This window comes from Marmota monax, unplaced genomic scaffold (genome assembly GCF_021218885.2).
Source record: "Marmota monax isolate L192 unplaced genomic scaffold, Marmota_monax_Labrador192_F-V1.1 WCK01_AAM20220418_F8-fsc00125, whole genome shotgun sequence".
In the NCBI taxonomy this organism is placed as follows: Eukaryota; Metazoa; Chordata; class Mammalia; order Rodentia; family Sciuridae; genus Marmota; species Marmota monax.
The window spans coordinates 12,100,236-12,121,867 of record NW_026695235.1 but is presented as its reverse complement, the minus strand read 5'-3'; the positions used below and the strand labels follow the sequence as shown (position 1 = coordinate 12,121,867).

Here is a 21,632-nt window from a genome sequence, read left to right as displayed (position 1 = left end):
ATCAACCCCTTGATGGGATTCCCTCGTTCTGAAAACCGTGGGGCGCCTCCGCAGGCTGCAGCAGCTGCGCAGCACCCTCTTTGTTGTGGACGCTGGCACCAGACTGACCAGCTCAAGGTCAGCCTTGCCACTCATGTCACTGCGAGGTGAGTTGATGGTTGTCATGGCCTGAGGACGCCGCCAGGGGCGCTCCTGCCTTTGTTATGGTTTGGGGATCAACCAAAACACTGGCACTTCCTGGGTTCACTCTGTCAGATCAGGCAAGGCGGGCAGCGACCAAAGGAGGCACATTTAAAAGGACCGCTGAACAGGCTTTATTGAGACATCACTCCCGGGCGGAACTCGATCAGACCCACAGAGGGGACAGGGGAAGGGTCTGAGGAGAAACCGCATGGGAGCTTGACCGGACTGGACTTTTATGGGACCCACAGCAGGAAGGGAAGGGCTTGGGACAGGAAAAGGTGTCTTAGAGTCCCTTGTCCCGTTGGAGTTGGTCAGGGGAGTTGGCTGAACTCCAGGATTGGCCAGGGGGTCCTGCTGATTGACAGGCGTTAGTCAGGAGACCTCGCTGATTGACAGGCGTCTCTGCCGGTGCCTGATTGATGCCCCCCACCCCACCCACGGGCTGCTTTGTTCCAAGTCGCCACCAAGTCTCTACCACTGACCTAACACACCCCATCCCTTGTGGGACAGGGGACCAAGTGGTAATGGGCAGGGACTCCGGGCCCCCAAGCCTCTGGGAGGTTTTCATTTCGTGAGTGTTCGCGCCCCTTCTCTACTCTGCCCGCGGGTTGGTGTGCTGCTGGGGCAGGTTCTTCCTGGAGCCCCCCACTTCTCTGAAGGCCTCGTGGCTCTTCCTTTTCACCCCTCCCCGTGCTCCCCAGGCCTCCAGAGCCATGCAGAACAGCACCCGGACAGAGATGAGCGCCTGGGAGCTTCCAGCAACATTCCCCTTGGACACCCACCTGCCCCCCCCCCTTCCAAGACCCCTTCCTGCAGTCCCCCACCCTCCACCCCTCCCACCCTGCTTCCCGGCTCTGTGTCCCGAATGGCCACAACCACAGGGTGTCCTCGACCCTGTCCTTCAGCTGGCTCTGGCGATGGGAGATGAGCAGGACACTGGAGGAGGCAGCCACTGCCCCCTTTTCATAGGGCAGTGGCCTCGGGCTGGCCCTGTGAGTCAGGCTTCTTACAAAGCCCTGGCAGGTGGGTTTGACCACTGAGCCATCGCCATCATGAGAGTCTTTTGGATGAACTGACACATTTTAAGACAGTGTGTGGAGCCTCTTGTCCTGAAAGTGTTGAGAACCTGGGGGACCTTGGGGACAAGTGTGCCCAGAGGGCTGCCTTCAACCAGAGGCAGGATCTCCCCGGAGAGCTCTGTAAAGACCATCCCCAGCTCCGTGCACCTTTGCTGCCTGATCTGACTTCCTGACTCAGGTCTCTGCAAACAGGCTCCTCGGTGGGACGCTGCTTCGGGTGTGGTGTTCTCCGCCTGGGCGGGGGACTGGGGCCCCATCCCCGGCTTCCATGTGTTGCTCTGGGCAGTCAGGTCATGGTGTGGTTGGCCAGGCGCCCACCTCCCTGTGTGCCTGAGGCCATTCTCTCGTGGAGATGGACGCTGTTGGCCACGGTGCTCCGCGCAATCATCTCTACCACAGCAGCTCGGCACATCACAGTGGACACGACGGAGGCAGGGACCTAAGGAAGTGTCAGGACACACTGGGCTTGGAAAATATGACACAGAGGAGGTTGAAAGTGACAGAAAAATGGGCACTGGAGCAGAGGAGCTGTGTGAGGTCCGCGGGGAAGTGTCCAGAAGCCCGCCACAGCCACAGTGATGCCCTCTCCTCCCTGGAGGACAGTGCCCTTGTGTAGGAAGGAGCCCTTCTGATGGGGTCACTCTGCCTGGCCATGGCAGCTGCCCAGGCAAAGGGTCCAGAGCAGGACACCAGGTCTCTAGTGAGGCCCAATGCTCCAGGGTGTGCAGATTGCCAGGTCTGCGACCACTCACTTCTTTTGTTCAAAGTTCTTTTACAGATTGGAAACTCAAGGGCACACAGGGCAAGTGCTGGGCCATTCTGGCAATAAGGAGTGTGTTTTGGATCATAATTCAGAGGCCTCCAGACCCCGAATCCAAATCCTTCCCCCTACGCCACCACCCTGTCCCATGGAAATACAGCTGCTGGCTCTGGCCGTCCAGAGGAATGGGGAGTGGTGAGGCCAGCACTAGACAGGTCGGGCAGAGGCAGAGCAGGCTGCTTTGCAGGCAATTGAAGCTATGACAGATTTTTGACGGAAAGATCTTTCTGGTACTTTCTATGCCTGAGCTTCTAAGGCTTCAGAGCGACTCCATCCTGGCAGGTGCTGTGAGGCCAACACCCACAGAGGAGGGCTGCAGAGACACCGGGAGCCCTACTGAGCTGGTCCTCTAGCGCCTGCACTGACCGTTCCCCGTCCCTTCCCGGGGCTCAGGATGGGAGTCGGGTGGTGTGGGTGCACCCACATGGCCCACTGACCGCAGGCAGGAAAAGTCTGACAGCGAGCTTCCCTGGCCCGTCCTGGCCCGGCCAGCAGCAGGCCTTGAGCAGGAGGAGCAGTCTCTGCCGCAAAGCGGCCTCCTCCCAGGACTGCAGGCCATCCGGAGCGTGGTCTCAGTGAGCTGTCTCCCCGGGCGCCCACTGCTGCAGGGACCTGGCCGTCAGGGCTCGAGTCCTGGCCCTGGAGGAGGCATGCTCGTGAGGATGCTCTCCAAAGTCCGTTCCTAGTGGGGCTGTACTTGGAGGACCACACCCCTTAGGATGTGTGTGCCCTTACCTGTGCTGGGTCACACGGCACGAGTGCGTAGGTGTGCGGTGTGTGCATGTGTGACAGACAGCGCACGGGTGGGACTCTCCAGAGATCCTGACTGAGCCCTGGCTTCCCAGCCTCCCAGGAGCCCAAGGCGGGCAGGTCGCTGTTGCCAAGGCCACCTGGAAGGAGGCCCCAGACAGAGAAGCCTGTCCATGAAGGGGCTGCTCCCAAGAGCAGGACACCCAATTCCTTCAGTGTGAGTTATTTTGGGGGGACAAATGAGACCCTGGAGTAGCTTTCAGTTACAATAAGATTTTGGTTTTGAATAAAGAAGAAAAAGGGGTTTCCTTGTCTTCTCCACAGAATTTGGTTTTACAAAAAATCAATTTTTAATATTTGAACGCCTGCTCTGGAAAACCCCTCATCCTTGATGGCCTTTAAAGCCCAGCCTGGACGGTGGGTCTCTCAGCTCACACGTGCCACTGAGCATCCTGGTGCTCTCTGCCACGTGACCCTTGATTCCCTTCCAGAAAGCAACCGGCGCAGCAGGGAGAGACAGGGCAGTGCCCTCAGCTGTGTGGCTCCCAGGTCAGAGCCAGGGCACAGGGACCGCCCGGTGGCCCTCTGCTTCCCCCCTAGAAAGATCTGTGCAGACCAGAAATAAAGAAACGAAAGGAGGCCAAGAGTCACTTTCTCTTGTATTGTGGACATTTTCTCTCTCCTTCACAGCAGCATTTCTAACAAACAAGAACGATGCCTGCAGCATTTATCCAGAAAATACCACCGCACGAGAGCAGAGTGCCGCTCACGCAGCCTTCCATGCGGCCCTGCAGAACAGCACCGCCAGTCCTTGGGGACACGGGCCTATGAAGTCTAAGTCACCCCCACCCCGACCGACAAGTTTCCACACACCAAAATACCTCTCCTCGACTACACAAAGCTCGTGAGTAGCAAAACTTGTAAAAATGAAGTATACAAAAGGAAACACCCTATAATACATTTGCACCCTGTATACAATGTATCCCTTTGAAAGTGGCGATGACGTCGGGCATGGCAATTTTTCAAGGATAGAAAAAGAACCCCAACGTCTGCCACGCGGCACTGCAGTCGTGGTTTGCGTGGCTTTCCAGAGATGTTCGTGTGGAGTCCGCGCTTGCTGGCAATCCTCAGGATTAAGAAGCCAGTGGCGTCTCCTGGCATGGAGGCAAGGAACATTTGATTGTCACAACATACAATTCTGAGACAATAAATACAACTAGAGCAGATGCATGTCTTCATTGGATCAAGTAACTCCAGTTTAATTTAATACAATTTAGTGCATTTCAGTATCTCATTCACAGTTCAATTGCTGTCTAAATACTTCTGCAACAAAAAGTTAATCTGAAAAATTAAGGAGAAAAGAGAGCTCCAGGTGACCTTGTCAGCACAAAGCGATTTGCAACAACCCGTCATCTGTGAAGAGCCCGTGTGGCTGCTGCCCAGGCTGACTCACGTCAGCTTCTCCGGTGACCTCCTGGGCTCCCAAGAGTGCTCTCGGAGCAGGTGACGAGAATGCTGCCATTTCCCCCGAAGCCGCAAATGCTTGTAACAAACCTCACTCATACATGCCCTCCCCTCTCCAGCAAACAGATTGCAGGGTGACATTTTACCCAAAATCTGTCCCTGGCCCTGATACAACAGAGTCTGGAGCCCATGTGTCAGTACCCACTGGGCAGTCCCCAGCAGTGTTCTGGGATAAAGCCAAAGCCCAGATCAGTGGTGTACCCCTCAGGCCCAAGCTGCTCTGGGGTGGCTTGCCTTGGGCTTGGGAGCCAGCCCACTAGAGAAAGGGGCAGGCCCGGGGACCAGGGACACGCCGTTTCCAGAAAGAAGGTAGGCGGGTGCATCAGACTCGCCGTCTTAACCCCGAGCCTCGTCACACTGTAGAAGGGTCAGAATCTGCCACGCTACACCGCTCAGCACGAGAGATGCATGCAGGGACCACATGCAGCCGGCCAGCGGGGAGGGGTCTGCAGCAGCAGGTATGCCTGGGTGGCACGATCCAGAAGACAGTCAGCAAGGCTAGGAGGGTGTCACTTGGCCTGTCCTATAAGGTCTCAGGCAGAGACAAAGCAACATGCAGAAAGAGCCACATTCATCTCCAGGAATCAGATTTAGCTGGTAGTCCCCAGGGGCACGGTGGCCTCCTGACATCTCGTAAATGACACAAGAGCGTGACACACAGCTGGGTCCGGCCACTGCCTTTTCTTCAGCGTCAGTGCTCAGCAACACCCCGAACAGACCAGGGCCAGGGGGGGTTCTCCAGCCGGCGCAGAGGGGAGGACGGGGCAGACAGGCAGATTCAGAACTGGTTGGTGGTAATGACCGGCATTGTTTTTTATAAGAAAGTGCTGTATGGTGCTGGTCGGGTTGCTCAGTGGTTTATATATTCAGAGCTCAATTCCTCAAGCCAGCTCTGCTCCTTGAGGACAGGGACCTCACAGCACCTCACCAGGCTGGGCCTTGGGTAGCCACCACCAAGCACAGGCAGCAGTGTGGCCCCCTTCTCTGGGTTAGCGGCTTATCAGTGAGAAGCCTTTTCAGAGCTCCTCAAGGCCTTTGCTGGGAGGAGAGAGTGTCCCCGTGGAGGAAGTGCCTTCCCTTCTGACCACTCAGCTGTCCCCAGCTTCTCTCCCTGAGCCCTGGGGACAACCACTGTTAGGACACTAGTAGAAAACCCCTGGGGAAGAGCACAAGGTCCCTAGACACTGGCAGCTGCACAAAGGCACTGTGACATGCCAGGCACCACACAGCTCCCTAGAGAGGCCCAAAGAGCTGCCGCTTCCTCCCTGCTCCACGGCATCAGAGTCTGCCTGAGCTGGCTTGTGGGGGCGACTCCACAAACTGGCCGCAGCAGAAGGCTGAGGATGGAGTCCCTAGGGCACCTGCTCCTGGGCCTGAGCAGACAGCCCATGAGACCACGTCCCAGGCTGAGCTCAGCCGGCCAGGTGCCGGGCTCTGGAGGAGCACCATGAGCCACGGGGCAGCGGGCAGCACCTCCCTACCCGTAGCCCCGGAGGACATGAGCCACTCGGGGCCTGGGACGCTCCCCCACACCACAACCAGCACAATGTCTGAGGGCCGTCGGACTGCTTCTGCCCGAACACAGCCTGAACTTGGACATGACATCAGAAACGACTGGATTCAGAAGTAGAGCGTGAAGGAAGAGAGAAAAGCACCGTGCAGAGACTCATTTAATTTAAAATCAAGGGGCTCTCCTCCCCTTTCCTTCTGAAGCAAATGGAAAGCAAAATCCAGAACCCTCAAAAAACAATACAAAACCCCCCAAACATTCACGGTGTAGTTTTTATTGCTCTCAGAAGGCTCGTATTAGATGTGCATGCTGGGCTGCGGTCACCAGCCTCTCCACGGCAGAGGTAAAGCCTGTGCCTGGATCCCTCACGGTTCGCTCATGGACTCAATGCGGAATTTACATTACATATTGATTTCAAAGGGAGGGAGACTCTCTGGGAAGCCAGAGCTATTGATTCATGGCAGAATGGGAGACTGGCATTCCTGGGGCATGGACGTGCATGTAGTGCCCTTGGCCTTTTTCCCTTGGGATTTCCTAGGTGTCAGTGAGCAGACCTAACCAGGGGCAGAGAGAGGAGCAGCCAGCACGGGAAGAAAAGAAACCTCAGGGTGGGGCCACCCAGAGGGGCACCCGGCTCTGTGCAGAGGAGGAGGCCGGGAGAGACGGGTGAGGCCGAGGGAAGAGGTTCAGTGTCTCCTCTTGTCTTGCTTGGTTTGCCCGCCATCCTCACAAGGAACGTGCCACTCCCTGTCACTCACCAGCCCGCACACGCCCACGGGGGCTCCCCTCTGCCTTCCACACAGACCACATGGCTCAGAAGCGTCCCCTAGAGAGGAGGCACCACCTCGCCCAATCTCCCCCAGCACTGAGGGCCGAGGCACGGTCACTCTCACTCAGTCCGTATCTTCTCCAGGCCTTTCCTCCATTTCTGCCTGTGTTCAGAATGCTGGTTACAATGTATCAGAGAGAACACCCGTTCCCCCACCCCCCCTGCTAAAAAAATGAAGGGAGTGTGACTTTAAAAGAGCCAGTTCAAGGTTCAAGACAAAAGCCCAATGCAGGTGGTGGACAGGGTGGACAGTAGCCAAGGAGGCCTGGGTTCACTGGAAGCCAGGAGGGGCTTGACACACTCCTGTCCACCCAGCAGCTGCCCTCACCAAGCCCAGCGTGCATTACCTGTGCTGCAGGAGGAAGCATTCCCGGTGGGCCCAGGGGACCTCGGTGAGAACACCCTGTCCTGTGGGGACACTCAGGGATGTCACCAAGGTGGGGGCGGGGCACTGTGGGCACAGGCCTGGTGAGATGACATGTGCCTGGACAGAGGCAGGCCCTCCCCGGGACACAGGGTAGCCCCTCGTGGAGGGGAGGGAGGCCCCACCCTGGCTTCCATCAGGAAGGCCAGCCAGAGGCCAGCTAGTGAGATCAAGTCAGCCCACAGGTGGGCATCAGCTGTCGCCACGCCACGTGCCTTTAGAGGACGGCCTCCTTCCAAGCCCCCACAGGGCTGGCTCTTAATCTGTGGGCCCTGCATGACCCTCTAGCCCAGCCCCGGTACAGGGGGCAGAGCCTGGTGGCCATGAAGACAAGAACGGGACAGGACAATACAGCTCTGGGAACAGGAGAATGCCGCATTCCCTGGAGCTGTCAGGAGCCCACTCACTTTAAAAAGAGCTGGAAGGCATTTCCACACAGGTTAAGGAGGAGGGGCAGACGGTGCTGGAGAACACAGCCGGCCCAGGGGAGGCAGGACAACCATGGGACCTGCTCAGAATCAGTCTGATTTACATTCAGTGTGTGCTTATCACAGAAAGGACTTTCTCTTTGGGGCCCTCCCACCACCCAGAAGCCAAGGTGCAAAGCGAGTGGGATGAGTGAGCTCTGGGGGCTGGGGCCCGTCAACCCACGCTGGGAGGACAGCAGAAAGTTCTTTAAGAGCCAGTGTCTGGGGGCGCAAAAGAGGGCCAGGGTAGGTTCCCGAGATGACTGATAAAAACCAAAACCTCGACCAAAGTTTAAGAAGAGAGCAGCCCAGGCCCCTCTTGGAGGTGGAGTCTGAGGAGCACACCAGGGGCCTCCTCCATCCTGCCAGCCCTGAGGGGCTCCCGGGAGGAGCTGCTTCTGCCCGGGATTCGGGAGGGTCCTGCACGTGGGAGCTGGGAGCGCACGCCTTCACCGCAGGCCTTCTGAGTGCTTTGCTCTTGGCTCAAGTTTTATTTGTTAATATTAGTCACCAGTTAATAAGAAAAATAGTTTCTAAGTGTCTCTTTCCCCTCGCTCTTGTGTGTGTTGTTCTGTTTTTAATTGAGTTAATTTGATACCACGTCGGGTTATGTGCGTTCAATCACAGCCATTAATTATTCCTTTTTCTTAAACTCTTGGTTTCCGTAGCTGGAGCCTTTCTCTATTTCAGTCACTCCTATCAGTCTGCGGACTCCAAAGGAAGCTTGAAAAACAGGAGAGAGAAAGAAGAGGTCAGGCTGAGGTCTGCACTGAGCCGCGAGGCTTGGGCTCCCTCCTCTGCCCAGCCCTCTCTCCTGCCCCATCCAGGGAGGCCACCGGAGGGGGCTTGGGCTTCTCCGTGAGCTCGGAGCTGGGCTGCCACTGGGGGCAGGCAGGGTCTGGGCTGCACTGCCACAGGCGAGAGCTGAGGCATTTCTCCCACAGGGGCAGAGGCAGCCGACCTGCGTGGTGCCGGCCTGCCCCTGCGTGGTGCCCGGCCTGCCCGTGTACAAGCCTTGGCTGCTCTGAGCAGGGCCTAAGAGGCGGGAACAGACTGGCCTTACAAAACCCCAGCAGGTGAGATGGACAAGCAGGATGCTCAGATGAAACCAGCCACATCCCCTGTCCCCTGAGGGCGGTCCCAAGTGAATGTGCTGTCCCATGGCAGAGGCCAGTCACCTCTCAGGACCCCCCCACTGTCCTGAAGGAGAAGCAGGGCACGCCAGGAGCCAGTCTAGGGAAGTGGGCCTGGCAGCGGAGGGGCCCTGCAGGTGGACACTGTCCCTCCACAGAAGCCCATCCATTTGCAAGGACAGTCCACAGGGGCACATGCACAGTGGGTGTCCGTTTGCCAGCCAGGCCAAGCCCAGCAGGCACCTGGCGATGTAATCAGGACAGGCACACCAGGAGGATCACTGAAGCTCAAGAGGTGGCTGAATAATGAGAATGTCCTGTGTGGACCTTCAGGCCACCAGCCCAGCCACCCCCCAGGGGCCTGAATGCAGACACAGTGACTGGGGACATCTCAATGGTGTCCTCACCAGACAGTTTCAGTGCAAGTACCGCAGCGGTGGGCCGAGGACATGGCCCCGTGACCTCCTTGACCCTGCAGCTTAGGGGCGAGAGCCACCGCCCCACAGGGCCACCAGGATGAGTCATCCAGTCCTGGGCACCGAAGCCGGCAGGCGGGGACACTCCCATACGGTGGGCTGTTACCCTAGTGCTCATTACCTGCTCCCACAAACCCCAGGAAGGTCAGGATCAGGAGAGGGGATCCACTGGCAAAGACGCCCAAGGCAAAGCTGAGGAGCGGGGAGAGGAGGACGGTGGCCCAGCACAGGAAGTTCAGCAGGGTCCACGGCCGCCGGGCAGGCCGGATCTGCTCCCCGGGAAACACGCCCTTCTGCTTGTACATCTCCTGCAGCGCATCCTGGAGGCAGGGAGAGAACGGGGTCAGGCTCGCCCCGCGCTGCGCTCAGGCAGGAGGACTGTCCACAGCGAGAGCTGACTCTGGTGTCCTGCCGAGCGATGGCACCACGGTGGTCCTAGAAACCACGCAGTCCTCTGACCGGGAAGCTGCCAGGAAGCAGCCTGCCAAGCCAGAGAGGCTGCCCCACAGGACGACAAGCAGGGGGCTGGCTGGGATGGGCTCCAAGGGAGAGGTGTGGCAGCTGTTGGGACCTGCTGGGGTCCTGGACCTGGAACGTCTTGCACTATCACCATGCGGTACCTGCCCCTGAAAGGCCCTGGTCAGCAGAGAGGCGTCCTCTGCTAATGGAAAGGGTGGAGGAGGTAGGAGCTGGTGGCATGCAGGTGCAGCTGGCCACAGCTGATCCACCAACAACACTGTCCAGGCTCTCTCCACAGTGACATCGGGGGCTCACTGTACCCAGAGCTCGGCTGGGGGACAAGCTGCAGGTCTGCCACAACAGGTCCCTGCCGCCAGCACACATCGCCAGGTAGCTCCACATCCAGAAGGGGACACATGTGTGGCAGTGTTAGTATTCTGACAGAAGAGGTTAAAGTGCCAGATGATGCCCTCAAAATCACAGAATGCGCATGACTATGAGCGTGCGTAGTCCTGGATTTAGAGAGATGTAGCGCATGTCAGTGATTGCCTGGGGAGTGTGACGCCATACACTTTATTTCCTTTTCATTTTCAGTTTTGTTTTCAATTCGCATTCAATTTTATTCTGTTGTATTTTGTGGTATAGAAAATGGGGGGCGGGGTAACCAACACGGGCTTGCAGCTGTGCCCATTCCCGCCGCTCGTGGAGGCCCTGCATGGCCAGGAGCAGCTGTGCTGGACACACATATCCGCCTGGCACTGTTCTTGTTAGAGTCCAAATGGCCTCAACATTCACAGACAGGAAAAGGAGCCACTCGAATGGACACTGCTGCACGTGGAGCCTCCCGGCTCCTACAGGCAGGAGCCGAGTCTGTCACTCAGGATGGACCTCAGAAACAGCAGCGACCAAGAAGAAAGAAACAAAAGACTGCCACGGATACTGTGTCCTCTGTGGTGCACTGTCCTTGATGCAAACCTCAAAACAAGGACTTGAGAGTCAACTGAGGTGCTGTCACTGTGCATCACAACTTCTGGGAAAACTGCAGGTGACGTGAAACCCAAGCCCGGGTCCCTTGTCGAAACTCCCACTTGCACTGGCCTCAGCTTATTCTAGACAACAGATGCCAGAGGGGGAGGACAGGGCTGCGCCCAGCTCACCCGCGTCGCCATGCACTGTGTGCATGAACAGAGGTGCCCGGCACTGCCTGCAGGTTCCACAGCGTCCTGGGAGATGGACACGCTGCGAGCATCCCGCAGCCTGCTTTCCCACAGGCACATTCCCAAGATCCAGCTGTGCTGACAGCACATGTAGTTCATTCATTTTAACTATCATGTCACATCAACCGGACAGACGAACACGACGTGACAGTTCCTAATAATGAACTTCTGGACTGTTTCTAATTTCCTGCTGACCAGTACTGCTGCTGGCAAGCGTCACTCCACTTAGGAGTTCCAGAATTTCAAATCGTGACCTGAGACCAGAGGCACTTTTCTTAGCACTTGGTGTAACCAGACAGACACAGCCGTGCAGCTACAGGATGCAGGACACACTATTTCCATTTGTCTTTTCTTCTTGTGAGAATCACGCTGCTTTAGGGGCCCACACTTGGCCCTCACATTTTGGAGGACACGTGATGAGTGCACATGGTTATGGGCCGCAGGGTGAGGTCTCAGTACATGCCTGCAGTGTGTGATGGCCAGCTCAGGAAATGCCCATCCGTCACTCAAACACTTATCATTTCTTCATGGTGGGAATAGTCAAACCCCTTTCTACTATTGACTGTGAAACACATAATTAATCACTGCTGTGCTCGTGGTAGGGTGTCTCTTATCCATCTGCACGCATCCTCTCTCCACCCTCCTTATCCCCTGCCTCCCTAGCATCTCAGAACTCTCTACCTCTGAGCTTTCTGTTTGAGCTCACATCTGAGTGAGAACACATGGTATTTGTCCTACTATGCCTGACTTTTTTCAACCAACACCCTGTCCTCAAGTTCCATCTCTGTTACTCAAATGAGGGTTGTAATAGTTTTTAGGGTGAGTAGTGTCATATTGGGTACATCCACTGAGGAACACCTAGGTCCACCCCACATCTTGGCTACTTGATGAGCACTGTGATAGACCAGGGGTGCAGGTGTCTCCCTTTCCCAGGGGTGGGTGTGAGGCTGCGTGGTGCCATTTCAAGTCCCCCCCTTCCTCCCTGCCTCGTGGGCTGGCCGTGGAACCTGGGCCTCATGTGTTCTAGGATGCCCCTGCAACTGAGCTGCCCACCACCCTATGCCTAGTTTTCCGAGGACTCTTCGTACTGTTCTCCATAACAACTGTACCATTTATGTTGCCACCAACAGTGTATGAGCGTCCCCTCTCCACATCCTCAACAACAGGCTTGTCTTCGGTCTTGTTGACAAGAGCTGTCCTAACTAGAGCGAGATGCCACTGTGGTTTGATCCGCGCTTCCCAGTCATTACTGATGCTGAGCATGTTTTCATGTACTGTTGGTCGTTTGCAGACCTTCTCTTGAAACACATCCTTTCAGATCATTTGCCCATTTTTAAACTGGATTCTTTTCCTAGTACTCAACTGCTTGAATGACAGTATTGTGGATTATTGATCCTTCTCAGGTAATAGCTGGAATACATTTTCTCCCACCCTCTGGGTTATGTCTTCACTCTGCTGACTGTTTCCTCTGCTGTCCAGAAACTTTTTAGTTGAATGGAATCCCATTGTCAAACTCTGCCTTTGGTGCCTGGGCTTCTGGGCTTCTGTCCAAACCACGGACACGCTCAGGTCATATTCCCTGTATTTTCCTGTAGCAGTTTCAGTTTCGAGGCTCACACTGAGGCCTTCAACCTGCTCTGAGTTGGTGTGTGGTGACAGGGGTCTGCTTTTAGTCTTCCATATGAGGAGAACGCTTTGCCATGACCACTCATTGGCGAGAACGTCCTTGCTCCAATGTAAGTTCTTCCGAGGGGAGGCCTGCGGTGAGGGCGCTAAAACACGGGGACTTATTCCTGGGCTCCCTGTCCTGTTCTGCTGGCCTAGGGCCCGTGAGATTCCTGGACCATGCTGTCTGGGTCCCTGGGACTCTGAAGGGTGCTTTGAAGTCAGTAAGGCATTGCAGCCCCCACCTTGATCTTGCTGGCTTGGGCTGTGGCCCCACAGGAATCTTGATTCTCCAGCCCATGAACATTGAACGTCTCTAGTTTTTGGTGTACGTCTCTAATTTCTTTCATAAATGTTCTACAGTTTTCATCGTAGTGATTCTTCACCTCCTTGGTTAAGTGTATTCCTAGGCTTTATTTGTTGTAAACTGGGCTGCTCTTGGGATTTCTTTTTCAGTTAGTTCGTTTTTGGTGCATAGAAGCAATACTGATTTCTGTACGTTGATCTTGTATCCTGTACCTTTACTGAATTTATCAATCTTAACAGTTTTGATAGTGTCTTTAGGCTTTTCTCTTCATGAGATCACACCATCTGCAAATGGGGTAGGCTCCCTCCTCTCCACTGTGATGGCCCTTCTTTCCTTCTCCTGACTAAGTGCTCGGGCCAAGCTGGGTAGGGCGGTGAGGGTGGGCCTTCTTGCCTCGTCCCAGGCCTTAGGGCAAACTGTGGACTTCCGGTCTCCACCCATTCAGGATGATGCTCGCTGTAGCTATCATATTTGGCCTTAACTGTGTTGAGGAGCATTTTTATCATAAAGGGAGGTTGACAGAAATGATGTGCTCTCTCCAAGTTCCCAAGCACACGGCACAGAGTCCACCTCACTCCTCCCTGCTCTCCTTTTACATTCCTGGTCAGTCCACAATCTCATTAACTGCTCTTGCCTAAGGTTTTCCACTTCGTTAATATTCCTACGGAAAATGCTTTTGGTGTATCTCACTGGCTTTTCTGTAGCTTTAATTTCTGTTTAAATAATTCCTGCCGTCATTTTTGTCATTTCTCTGGGTGTGCTCTATCGTGCATGTGCACATAACGAACATGTAAATGTGTGCACATGTGCATGCTCGGCATGGGGAGCCTGGGCACGGCCCACGCCCGTCCTGCGGCTGCCCTCTCTGGCCGCTTGCCGCTCCTCTGCTTGCTCTCAGGCCTTCCCATGGCCCTTCCTCCCCCTTCCCTTCTTTCTTGTGCTTCTCATTTTGAACACCCTCCTCCTGGGTGGGCTTCTCCCTGCTCGCCCATCAGTCTCTGTCGAGGTTGTGGCTTTCCAGCCTGCTGGGCTGGAGGAGGTCTGGCTCCCCCAGTGCCTGGACTGGAGTGAGGAGCTCATCTCTGCGGAGTCTCCTCCGTGCGAAGCTAGACAGCGTGGCTTGGGTCGTGCTCCTCCAGTGTGGTGCTGGTTTCTCTCAGCAACTTCAGGGGATTCTCTTGGAATCACGTTTTATGCTTCCAGAGCTGCCTGTTGGCACAAGTCCCACGCCCAGGCTGAGGGCACGGAAGTCAGAGGACATGCTGCAGCCAGGTTGTAACATGGTGTGTGGGCTGGTCACCCTGGTGTTCAGTTATGTGTCCCTTTTGGGTCCCCAGAGATTTCCCTTACTTTCTTAAGAACCTATCAGGGCATTTAAGATGCTGTTTTTCAAAGGCTCCAGGAATTTCTCTAGTGACTACCGAGCACATTGAGAACGGAGACCCAACATCCCAGGTACTGTGTGCTCAAAGTGCATGGGAAGCGGGTATGGGGGATGGGAACAGGACATGGGTGGTTCCCATAAGAGCCTTCAAGCATTGTCTGTATCTCATCCAGGACTTGAGTGTCTCTGTTCCGTACCTAGAAGCTGTTTTACGTACACAGGACAGGTGTGATGAGACAGTCTCAGCATGCTTACGTGCGCGTGACGTCGTCCTTCTCCTTCTCCTCTAGTTAACATCTCAGAAGTTGAGGAAAAGGGAAGAAAAAAGAGGAGGACCAGAAGCCCGTGAGGAGCGTGTGCTCTGTGCCGCCGGCTGCCCCTCCTCGCCAGCCCGACACCTGCCCAGGAGATGGGGCCCAGGGGAGCGGATGTCCTTACCTTCTCCTGGTACAGCCTGTGGAGCCACTGCGCTGCCCCCTTCTCATCCTGAGGGATCTCCTCCACCGGGAACCTCCTGTTTCATTGGGACCGAGAGCAGAGTGAGTGACAGGGGACGCCGGTTCTTAGGCACACACTGTAAGTCCACTGCAGTCTTGACTCTGCTGGGCACCCAGAGAGGCTGAGGGATGCCTCTAGGCTTGGGGACAACCACAAGTGACCCAGCCACAGAGCATGAGCCCGTCCCCTGTGAAGGCCACCTCACATTAACCTGGGAGGCTGGGTCTTCCAACAAGCCCCCCAATTCCCCGCCTTTTTTTGGTACTGGGAATGGAACCCAGGTGCACTAAGCCAGGTCCCCAGACCTCTTCTATGTTCTATTTAGAGACAGAGTCTCACGGAGTTGTTAAGGTCCTGGTAAGTTGCTGAGGCTGGCTTTGAACTTTCAATCCTCCTGCCTCAGCTTCCCGAGCTGCTGGGATTGCAGGCATGCGCCACTGTGCCCAGTAACATGCTCGTTCTTTGAGTGAAAACATCTTTCATTAGGGAAAGAAGGTCACTTCTTCACAAGGGGAACCTACTCGCTTCAAATGTGGAAAGGAAAAAACGGAGCAGCTTTAAACTAGCCTCCCAACAGCTGCTTCAGATGAAGTCTTGACCTGCTGCATCCAAATCTACTCCTGCGTCGCCAGCCCTGGGGGCCGTTTGCAGGGGAAGAGGGGTACGCAGGTAAAGCCTGACAATAACTAGAGAAATTTCCATATGTGACATACCACAGCTCCTATGTCGAAAGTAAGTTGGACGTTGAATAAACAGAAAGTGCAAGTCACTAAGATCCCATTAAGACGGTTCAGTACTTCAGTGTTCATCAGCAGGAGGAGCAGTGGCCCGTGGGAGGGGCCACACCTATCTCACCAGGGCACAGGCAGGAGGTGCAACAGCCTCTGCCCCAGGACTGGCTCCCCCTCCCTCTGGGAAGGCGCACAAGTCCTTGCACACAGAAGGGCAGCAGAGGAGATGACCCGCGTCACTCGCAGGGGGGCAGCTGTACCTCTGCTCAGCTCCGCCGTAGCTTTGCATGGTCACCTGGCTAAGGAAGAGCAGCACTGAAGCCACAGGTGGGGCAGGTCAGCTGCCCTGAGAGCCAACCAGGCTCAGTGGACTTAACGGGGCCAAATCAGCTGTATCGTAGCTTCAAACTAACAGTGAAAAGCAGAAAGCAGAGAGAACAGAGGCCCTCAGGGTCACTGCGATGACCAGCCAGGTCTGGCCACAGCTCCCGGACTTCAGCCCCTGTGGGGTGAGAGGGAGGCGGAAGGCCATGGCATGAAGACCTGGGCCATGCATGGCGGGGACGCTGGACCGCTAGATGGAGCTGCTCTGAAGGACGACATGGCCAGGACAAGCCCACTGAGCCCCGGGGCTCTCAGGACCCAGCTGTTGAAGTGGGACGGCAGAACAGACCCCGCGAAGGGCAATGGGCAGACCAAGGCGGCCTCTCCAGGCTGAGCCCTGGAGGGGCGACTGAGCAGCTCTGGCCCTGGGCAGCTGCCCAGACAGTCTCTGCCTCTTATCCCCCAGGCTCCTTGCGAGGGTGACAGAGCCACCAAGGCTCAACCCTCGTCTGGGCGCCAGCCTAGAGCTAGGGCTTGGGTCTCGAGTGTCGCCCAAAGACCCAGCTGTCAAGGTGTGGACTGCAGGGAGGCTGTCGGGAGGTGGGAACCTCACGGGGGGCTGTGGGCGGAACTTGGTCACGGGGCCCTGCCTCACAGGGGGCCGTGGGGCCACGAGGTGAGGTTCTGCTCTGCCGCGGGCTCCTGCCACGAGGCGCTGCCTCCCCACAGGCTGGAACAGCGGCCCACCAGTTGTGGGTGAAGACTGAGGTGCAGCCGAGCTGAGCCTTTCCTTTTTATAAGGTGATGACCTCAGGTACTTGTACAGTGACACAAAGCTGACGAGCACCTGGCCACGGGAACTGACCAGCGCCCCAGGTGAACTACTATACCTGTGCCAGAGATTAGCAATACAAGGAGGAGAGCCCGGCTCGCACCCCTTGTGCACCCCCAGGGTGCAACGAGACCCTAACCTCTGCTTAGCCTGCCAACTGCCAGGAAAGTCATCGAGCCTGTTGTACAGGTCACGAGTTGTCCCTGGGAACTTCCCACAGTGTGGACACAAGAGCTGTTGGCATTTTTTTATAAACTCGCTAACATGAAGGCAGCAGGTGCCACCTCCCAGGTGGACCAGGACGAACCCATCAGAAAAGGCTGGACAGCCAACAGGAACCAGGAGAGCGCCAGGCTGGGGAAGGCCAGGGGCCACCAAGGAGAAGAGGCAGAGCACCGTCCGGCCTGCCTGCCCCCTCACGCAGAGGAGAGACAGATAAGGAGGCCCACTGGGACGACACCTGTGGCTAACTCAGACACACCTAGGCCTCGAATCGGGGCTCGGGTGGGTCACCTTCTCTTCAGGAGCCAGAGAGACTGGGGCCACCAAGGAGTGGCGATGGCACAGGGCGCTCTGTGAATGGGGATAAGAAGCATCCTTCCTGAGCCTCACAGGACAGGGCTGGGCACAGTGTTCTGAAGCCCTAACACTCAACATGGCATCTGAACAGGCCCTGCCTTCCTGGACCCTGCTGAAGCCCTCCCTGGACTGGTGTCTTCAGGGGCCAGGTGCTCTCCACCAGAAGGCTCTGCAGGGGCCCCATAGCCCACCAGGGAGGAGACCAGGCTCTCGCCCTTCCACGGGAGGTCAGTGGTCAGCACCTGGGGCTCCAGACCTCTGACCCTGGCCAGACCTGCAGCACACCAGGGAGGGTCAGGGAGCTTTACTCCTAGGGATCCGCCTGGGCTTCCAAGGGTGGAGGGAGGGGCAGGAGAGGAGCCTTGTGCTGGCCCAGGGCAGACACAGCTGGGGACGCACAGGCCCCTCTATTCCTCCCTTTGTCCCACGTTCTCCAGTGGATGGCCTGAAGCCCCCAGGCCTGGACATGACCTATGGAAGGCCTCCGGCTCAGGTAGGACAGGGCTGTTGCAGAGTTCTGACACTGTGATGTGCCCTGAGGCTTGTGCAGCCTGGGCTCCTGGCAGGAGCAGGGGTGGGAGGGGGCTCACCTCACACACATGTCCGCCTCGTACTTCTTCCCATAGAGGATCCCTAGCAGAGACGGGTTCTTGTTTCCTCTGAAGTTCAGGGTCACGTCATAGACAGCTGCAACTGAGGAAGAGAAACAGGTTGGTGAGCGGATGGACAGGGACTCTGCAGGGTGGTGCTGCTGCCCAAGGGACAGCGACTGGGCAGCTCTACCCACAGAGCATGCAGCCTGCTCCCCACTGTGGCTGTGGGCTCAGATCCCCGCCTGGCTCCAGGGTCCCTACTGTCTCCCTTTCCCTCCAGCCTTTCGGACTAACTAGACACATTGCTGCTCTGTCCTCCTGCGTGAAGTCTGCCACCACATACGTTTTCTTATTATTTTATTATTAAAGTTCTTATTATTTTAATTGTTTCCCACTACCTAGCATCTCATCACCTCAGAAAGTGACCTGCAGACCAACAACCGCTAACCCACCTACTCCATTCTCCCCTTTATGCTTTGGTGTCCTGTGTTTACAGGAAACACGCTTGTTTTGAACAAGTCCCTGCTTATTGCTCAAGGGACCTGAGGGCCGTGTTGGGCAGGCTCTGCATCTGGCCCTGGGGCGCCTACCTGTGCCCCGCAGGCACTGGACTGCGGTGGTGAAGCCCTTGGTCCGAGGCAGCAGGTGGTGCTTGAGGGGGGGCAGCCCCTTGGAGGCAGCCACTTCCATGCTGACGCGGTGCTTGGTCTCCGTAAAGCGCGTCCCTTCACAGTACAGGAGGAACTAGGGCATGGAACATGGGGGCAAGAGGGTTATGCCAGGGCATGCAGCTGGAACAGAAGCCCGGAAGTATCAGGCTCAGCATGATCCAGGTCTCAGGCGGCCTTGAGCCACAGCGAAGCACTTGCTGCTGACTTGGTAGAATCAGACACAGAACCACTCTGGGGACAAGCCGTGGTGTTCTTTGAAATGCAATTTTATTTTAGGGCTGCACCCTGCCTTCCAGCTGCAATGGAATGCAGCCCAGCTTTCCTGAAAGAAGTCTCCAGAAAGAAGTGAAACTTGACAGCATCTCTGGGCAGCAGCCTCTGAGCAGGGTGGAGAAGGTCTGTCCATCCCTGACAGCACGGGCATTAGACGTACTAAATAAGGAGCCAGGCTTCCAAGAACAGACCAGAGGGAAGATGTAGAAAAAGACAAGGGCACAGGCTGAGCAGGGCCTGCGGGCTTGGGGAGGGTCTTGTGGTGGGTGGGGTGGCGGAAACCACACCCCACCTCCCTGGGGAAGCCCCCAGGTCTGCACCACTAGAGGCAGGAGGTCCCCTGGGGCCTGACAACCTTGATCTGGGCTGCTGGAATGAACAGGGGCAGGCTACGAATGCCAGCTGTCACCAGCCAGGACAGCCCCTCGGGAGTCCCTGCCCACCAGGCACTCACCCACATGTACTCGGGGTAGTCAGCCAGGCGCCTCAGCCCCTCGATGACCGTGTCCCGGTCCTCCTCCCACTTCCTCTTGCAGAACACGATCTCCAGGAAGTACCACGTCCAGCCAATGAGGGGCACGTACAGCAGCTCCTTCTTGGCGAGGACTTTGGAGCTCTGGGGGGGGGGAGGTGCCATGGTGTACATGGTGGGGGGCAGACCGCAGGGCAGCATGAGGCCAGCTGCAATCCTGCCCCAGGGACCTGCTCTGCAGTTGTGGCTTTCCTGATTCAAAGCATGTGCTATTCATGGGGACCCTACCTTGCGAGTGTATGTGACTTGAATCAGTGTCACCTGGAGGCACAGATGTGCCATGGCTTCCTGAGACAGCCACAGGCTTTTGCTACAGTGAAGCCCCCTCATCCTGCCTCAGTGGTGTTTGCGTTTGTCTGCAGCCACTCAGCTAGTGAGAGCAATTCCGTGAGCTCAGGTGCCATCGTCCAATAGGAGAAGGTAACCATGAGAAATGAGCTGACAGCTAGTTCCAGGAACAGGTGGGGACTGTGGAGGGCATCCTGCAGACAGGCCCTGTGAATCGGCCACTCACTGCCTAGCTCCGAGGAATCCGGGTTGAAAATCTCCAAGGAAGGAAAGCCCACCCACATTGCTATTGCTCACCCCCCACCTCCCTGGTACCGAGCTGCTCACCCCTCCCCCACCCCACACCTCCCTGGGGCCCTGCTACTCACTCCCCACACCTCCCTGGGACCCCACCACTCATCCCCCCCACCTCCCTGGGACCCCACCGCTCATCCCCCCCACCTCCCTGGGACCCCACCGCTCATCCCCCCCACCTCCCTGGGACCCCACCGCTCATCCCCCCCACCTCCCTGGGGCCCCGCTGCCCACCCCCCACACCTCCCTGGGAACCCACTGCTCACCCCCCACACCTCCCTGGGAACCCGCTGCTCACCCCCCCACACACCTCCCTGGGAACCCGCTGCTCACCCCCCTACACCTCCCTGGGAACCCACTGCTCATTCCCAGGGCCTCCCTGGGGCGCCCTGCTCACCCCCAGCACGCCAAAGCGTTCACACATGGTCCACCCACAGAGGAAGTCGATCTCGAAGTTGTGATTGAGGATGATGACCACGTGCTCTTTCCCAAAGTGGTCCACCGTGGCCTGGTCGGTGAACAGAGTGCACTCCGTGCAGGACCACCACTCCAGGAGCATGACCAGTTCTGTGGGCAGAGGACGGAGTTGGCACTGTGCAGCCCTGACCATGGGCAGGGCCACCTCTGGTGCAGGCAGCCATGTCCCCCGCAGTCTCTGGCATGCTCTGGGAGTGCCTGCAGGGCCAGTATTGCTAAGAGCCATAGCCGAGTGATTTTGTGCCCAGCCAGACTGCGGCACAGTATTCTCACTAGAGGAGGATTTTCTGCCCAAACTAAGTTTTGAGGACTTATATTAACAAGTTTCCCAACCCAGCTTTCTCAAGGTGAAAGGTGACGGGCAGGCACAGCTGCACGGCTGCTCACAGGGACCGTACCAGCCTGCAGCGCAGAGGCGGGACCCAGGACTAAGTGGGGCCCAGCCCGAGAGCTGGTGACAGCCGCAGCCCCACACACAGGACCATGGAAAAGCAACCCCTGCCAGGCTCTCTCTGGGGTCCACTCTCCTGTTACATTGTGTCTCTGACTTTTGAAACAAAGAGCAACAGGAGTTTGCCGGGTTCTTTCCTGGGCTCTGGGCGGGAGCACCGGAGCAGGCTCCCCGGAACCTGGGCGGTCACCTTCACTGAGAGCTCCACGTCGTCCACCACCGTCCGCACAAAGCCTGCAGGACGGTGGCTGCTTCAGGACAACCCAGGCGTGTGGCATCCACCGTGTCTCCTCCTGGAGGGCTCATGGGATGCACACATTCACTCTCAAGAGAACTCGGGGTCTAGAGAATTCTGTGGTAAGGACCCTGCATCTGTGCAGCCCGGGAGGGGGTGGGGGGCAGGCACCCGTCTGCACATGGGAGGGCAGCTGGAGCCAGACCCACAGCCAGCTGTCTGAGAAGGGTGACCTCAAAGGACCAGGACAGCTTCCAGGTGCAGGACTAGCAGAGGACGATAACTGATGGCTCCCGAGGGAGCCCCCGCCGACTCCTCTGCCAAGAACCAGCAGGACACAGTCCAGAGAGCACTCACGGCCACCAAGACAAGAGCGAGCGTAGGCGAGGCTGTGGGGACTGGGACCCTCGTGCACTCATGGTGTGACGTCAAATCGTGCAGCTGCCTTGGAAAGCAGACGGGTGGGTCTGCAGCCACGGTCCCCAGCACACACGACCTAGGCCAGCAGCTCCACCTGGCATGTGCCTGGGAAGCCGCAGGCTGCGCAGCCCGTGGCCGACACCCACACCCCCGCTGCTGTCCGGGCACACAGGCGGAGCTCAGCCACAGCAAGGGTTGAGTTCTGAG

The 21,632-nt window shown here is 57.1% G+C and overlaps 1 protein-coding gene across 5 annotated transcripts in view; it reads right to left on the bottom strand.

Annotated features, from left to right (window-relative positions):
• Nucleotides 1–3,478: 3,478 nt before the first annotated feature.
• Agpat3 (1-acylglycerol-3-phosphate O-acyltransferase 3) overlaps nucleotides 3,479–21,632 on the bottom strand; it is an 80,713-nt gene continuing 62,559 nt past the window's right edge. For all 5 annotated transcript variants that reach the window (XM_046438982.2, XM_046438984.2, XM_046438983.1 and 2 more), the window contains 7 exons: nucleotides 20,240–20,409; nucleotides 19,183–19,344; nucleotides 18,375–18,528; nucleotides 17,782–17,884; nucleotides 14,666–14,741; nucleotides 9,317–9,515; nucleotides 3,479–8,309 (listed from right to left, as the gene is read on the bottom strand). In XM_046438982.2, the coding sequence (XP_046294938.1) occupies nucleotides 8,221–8,309; nucleotides 9,317–9,515; nucleotides 14,666–14,741; nucleotides 17,782–17,884; nucleotides 18,375–18,528; nucleotides 19,183–19,344; nucleotides 20,240–20,409 (953 nt within the window). In that variant the 3' untranslated portion in view covers nucleotides 3,479–8,220. The remainder of the gene's footprint in view (nucleotides 8,310–9,316; nucleotides 9,516–14,665; nucleotides 14,742–17,781; nucleotides 17,885–18,374; nucleotides 18,529–19,182; nucleotides 19,345–20,239; nucleotides 20,410–21,632) is intronic.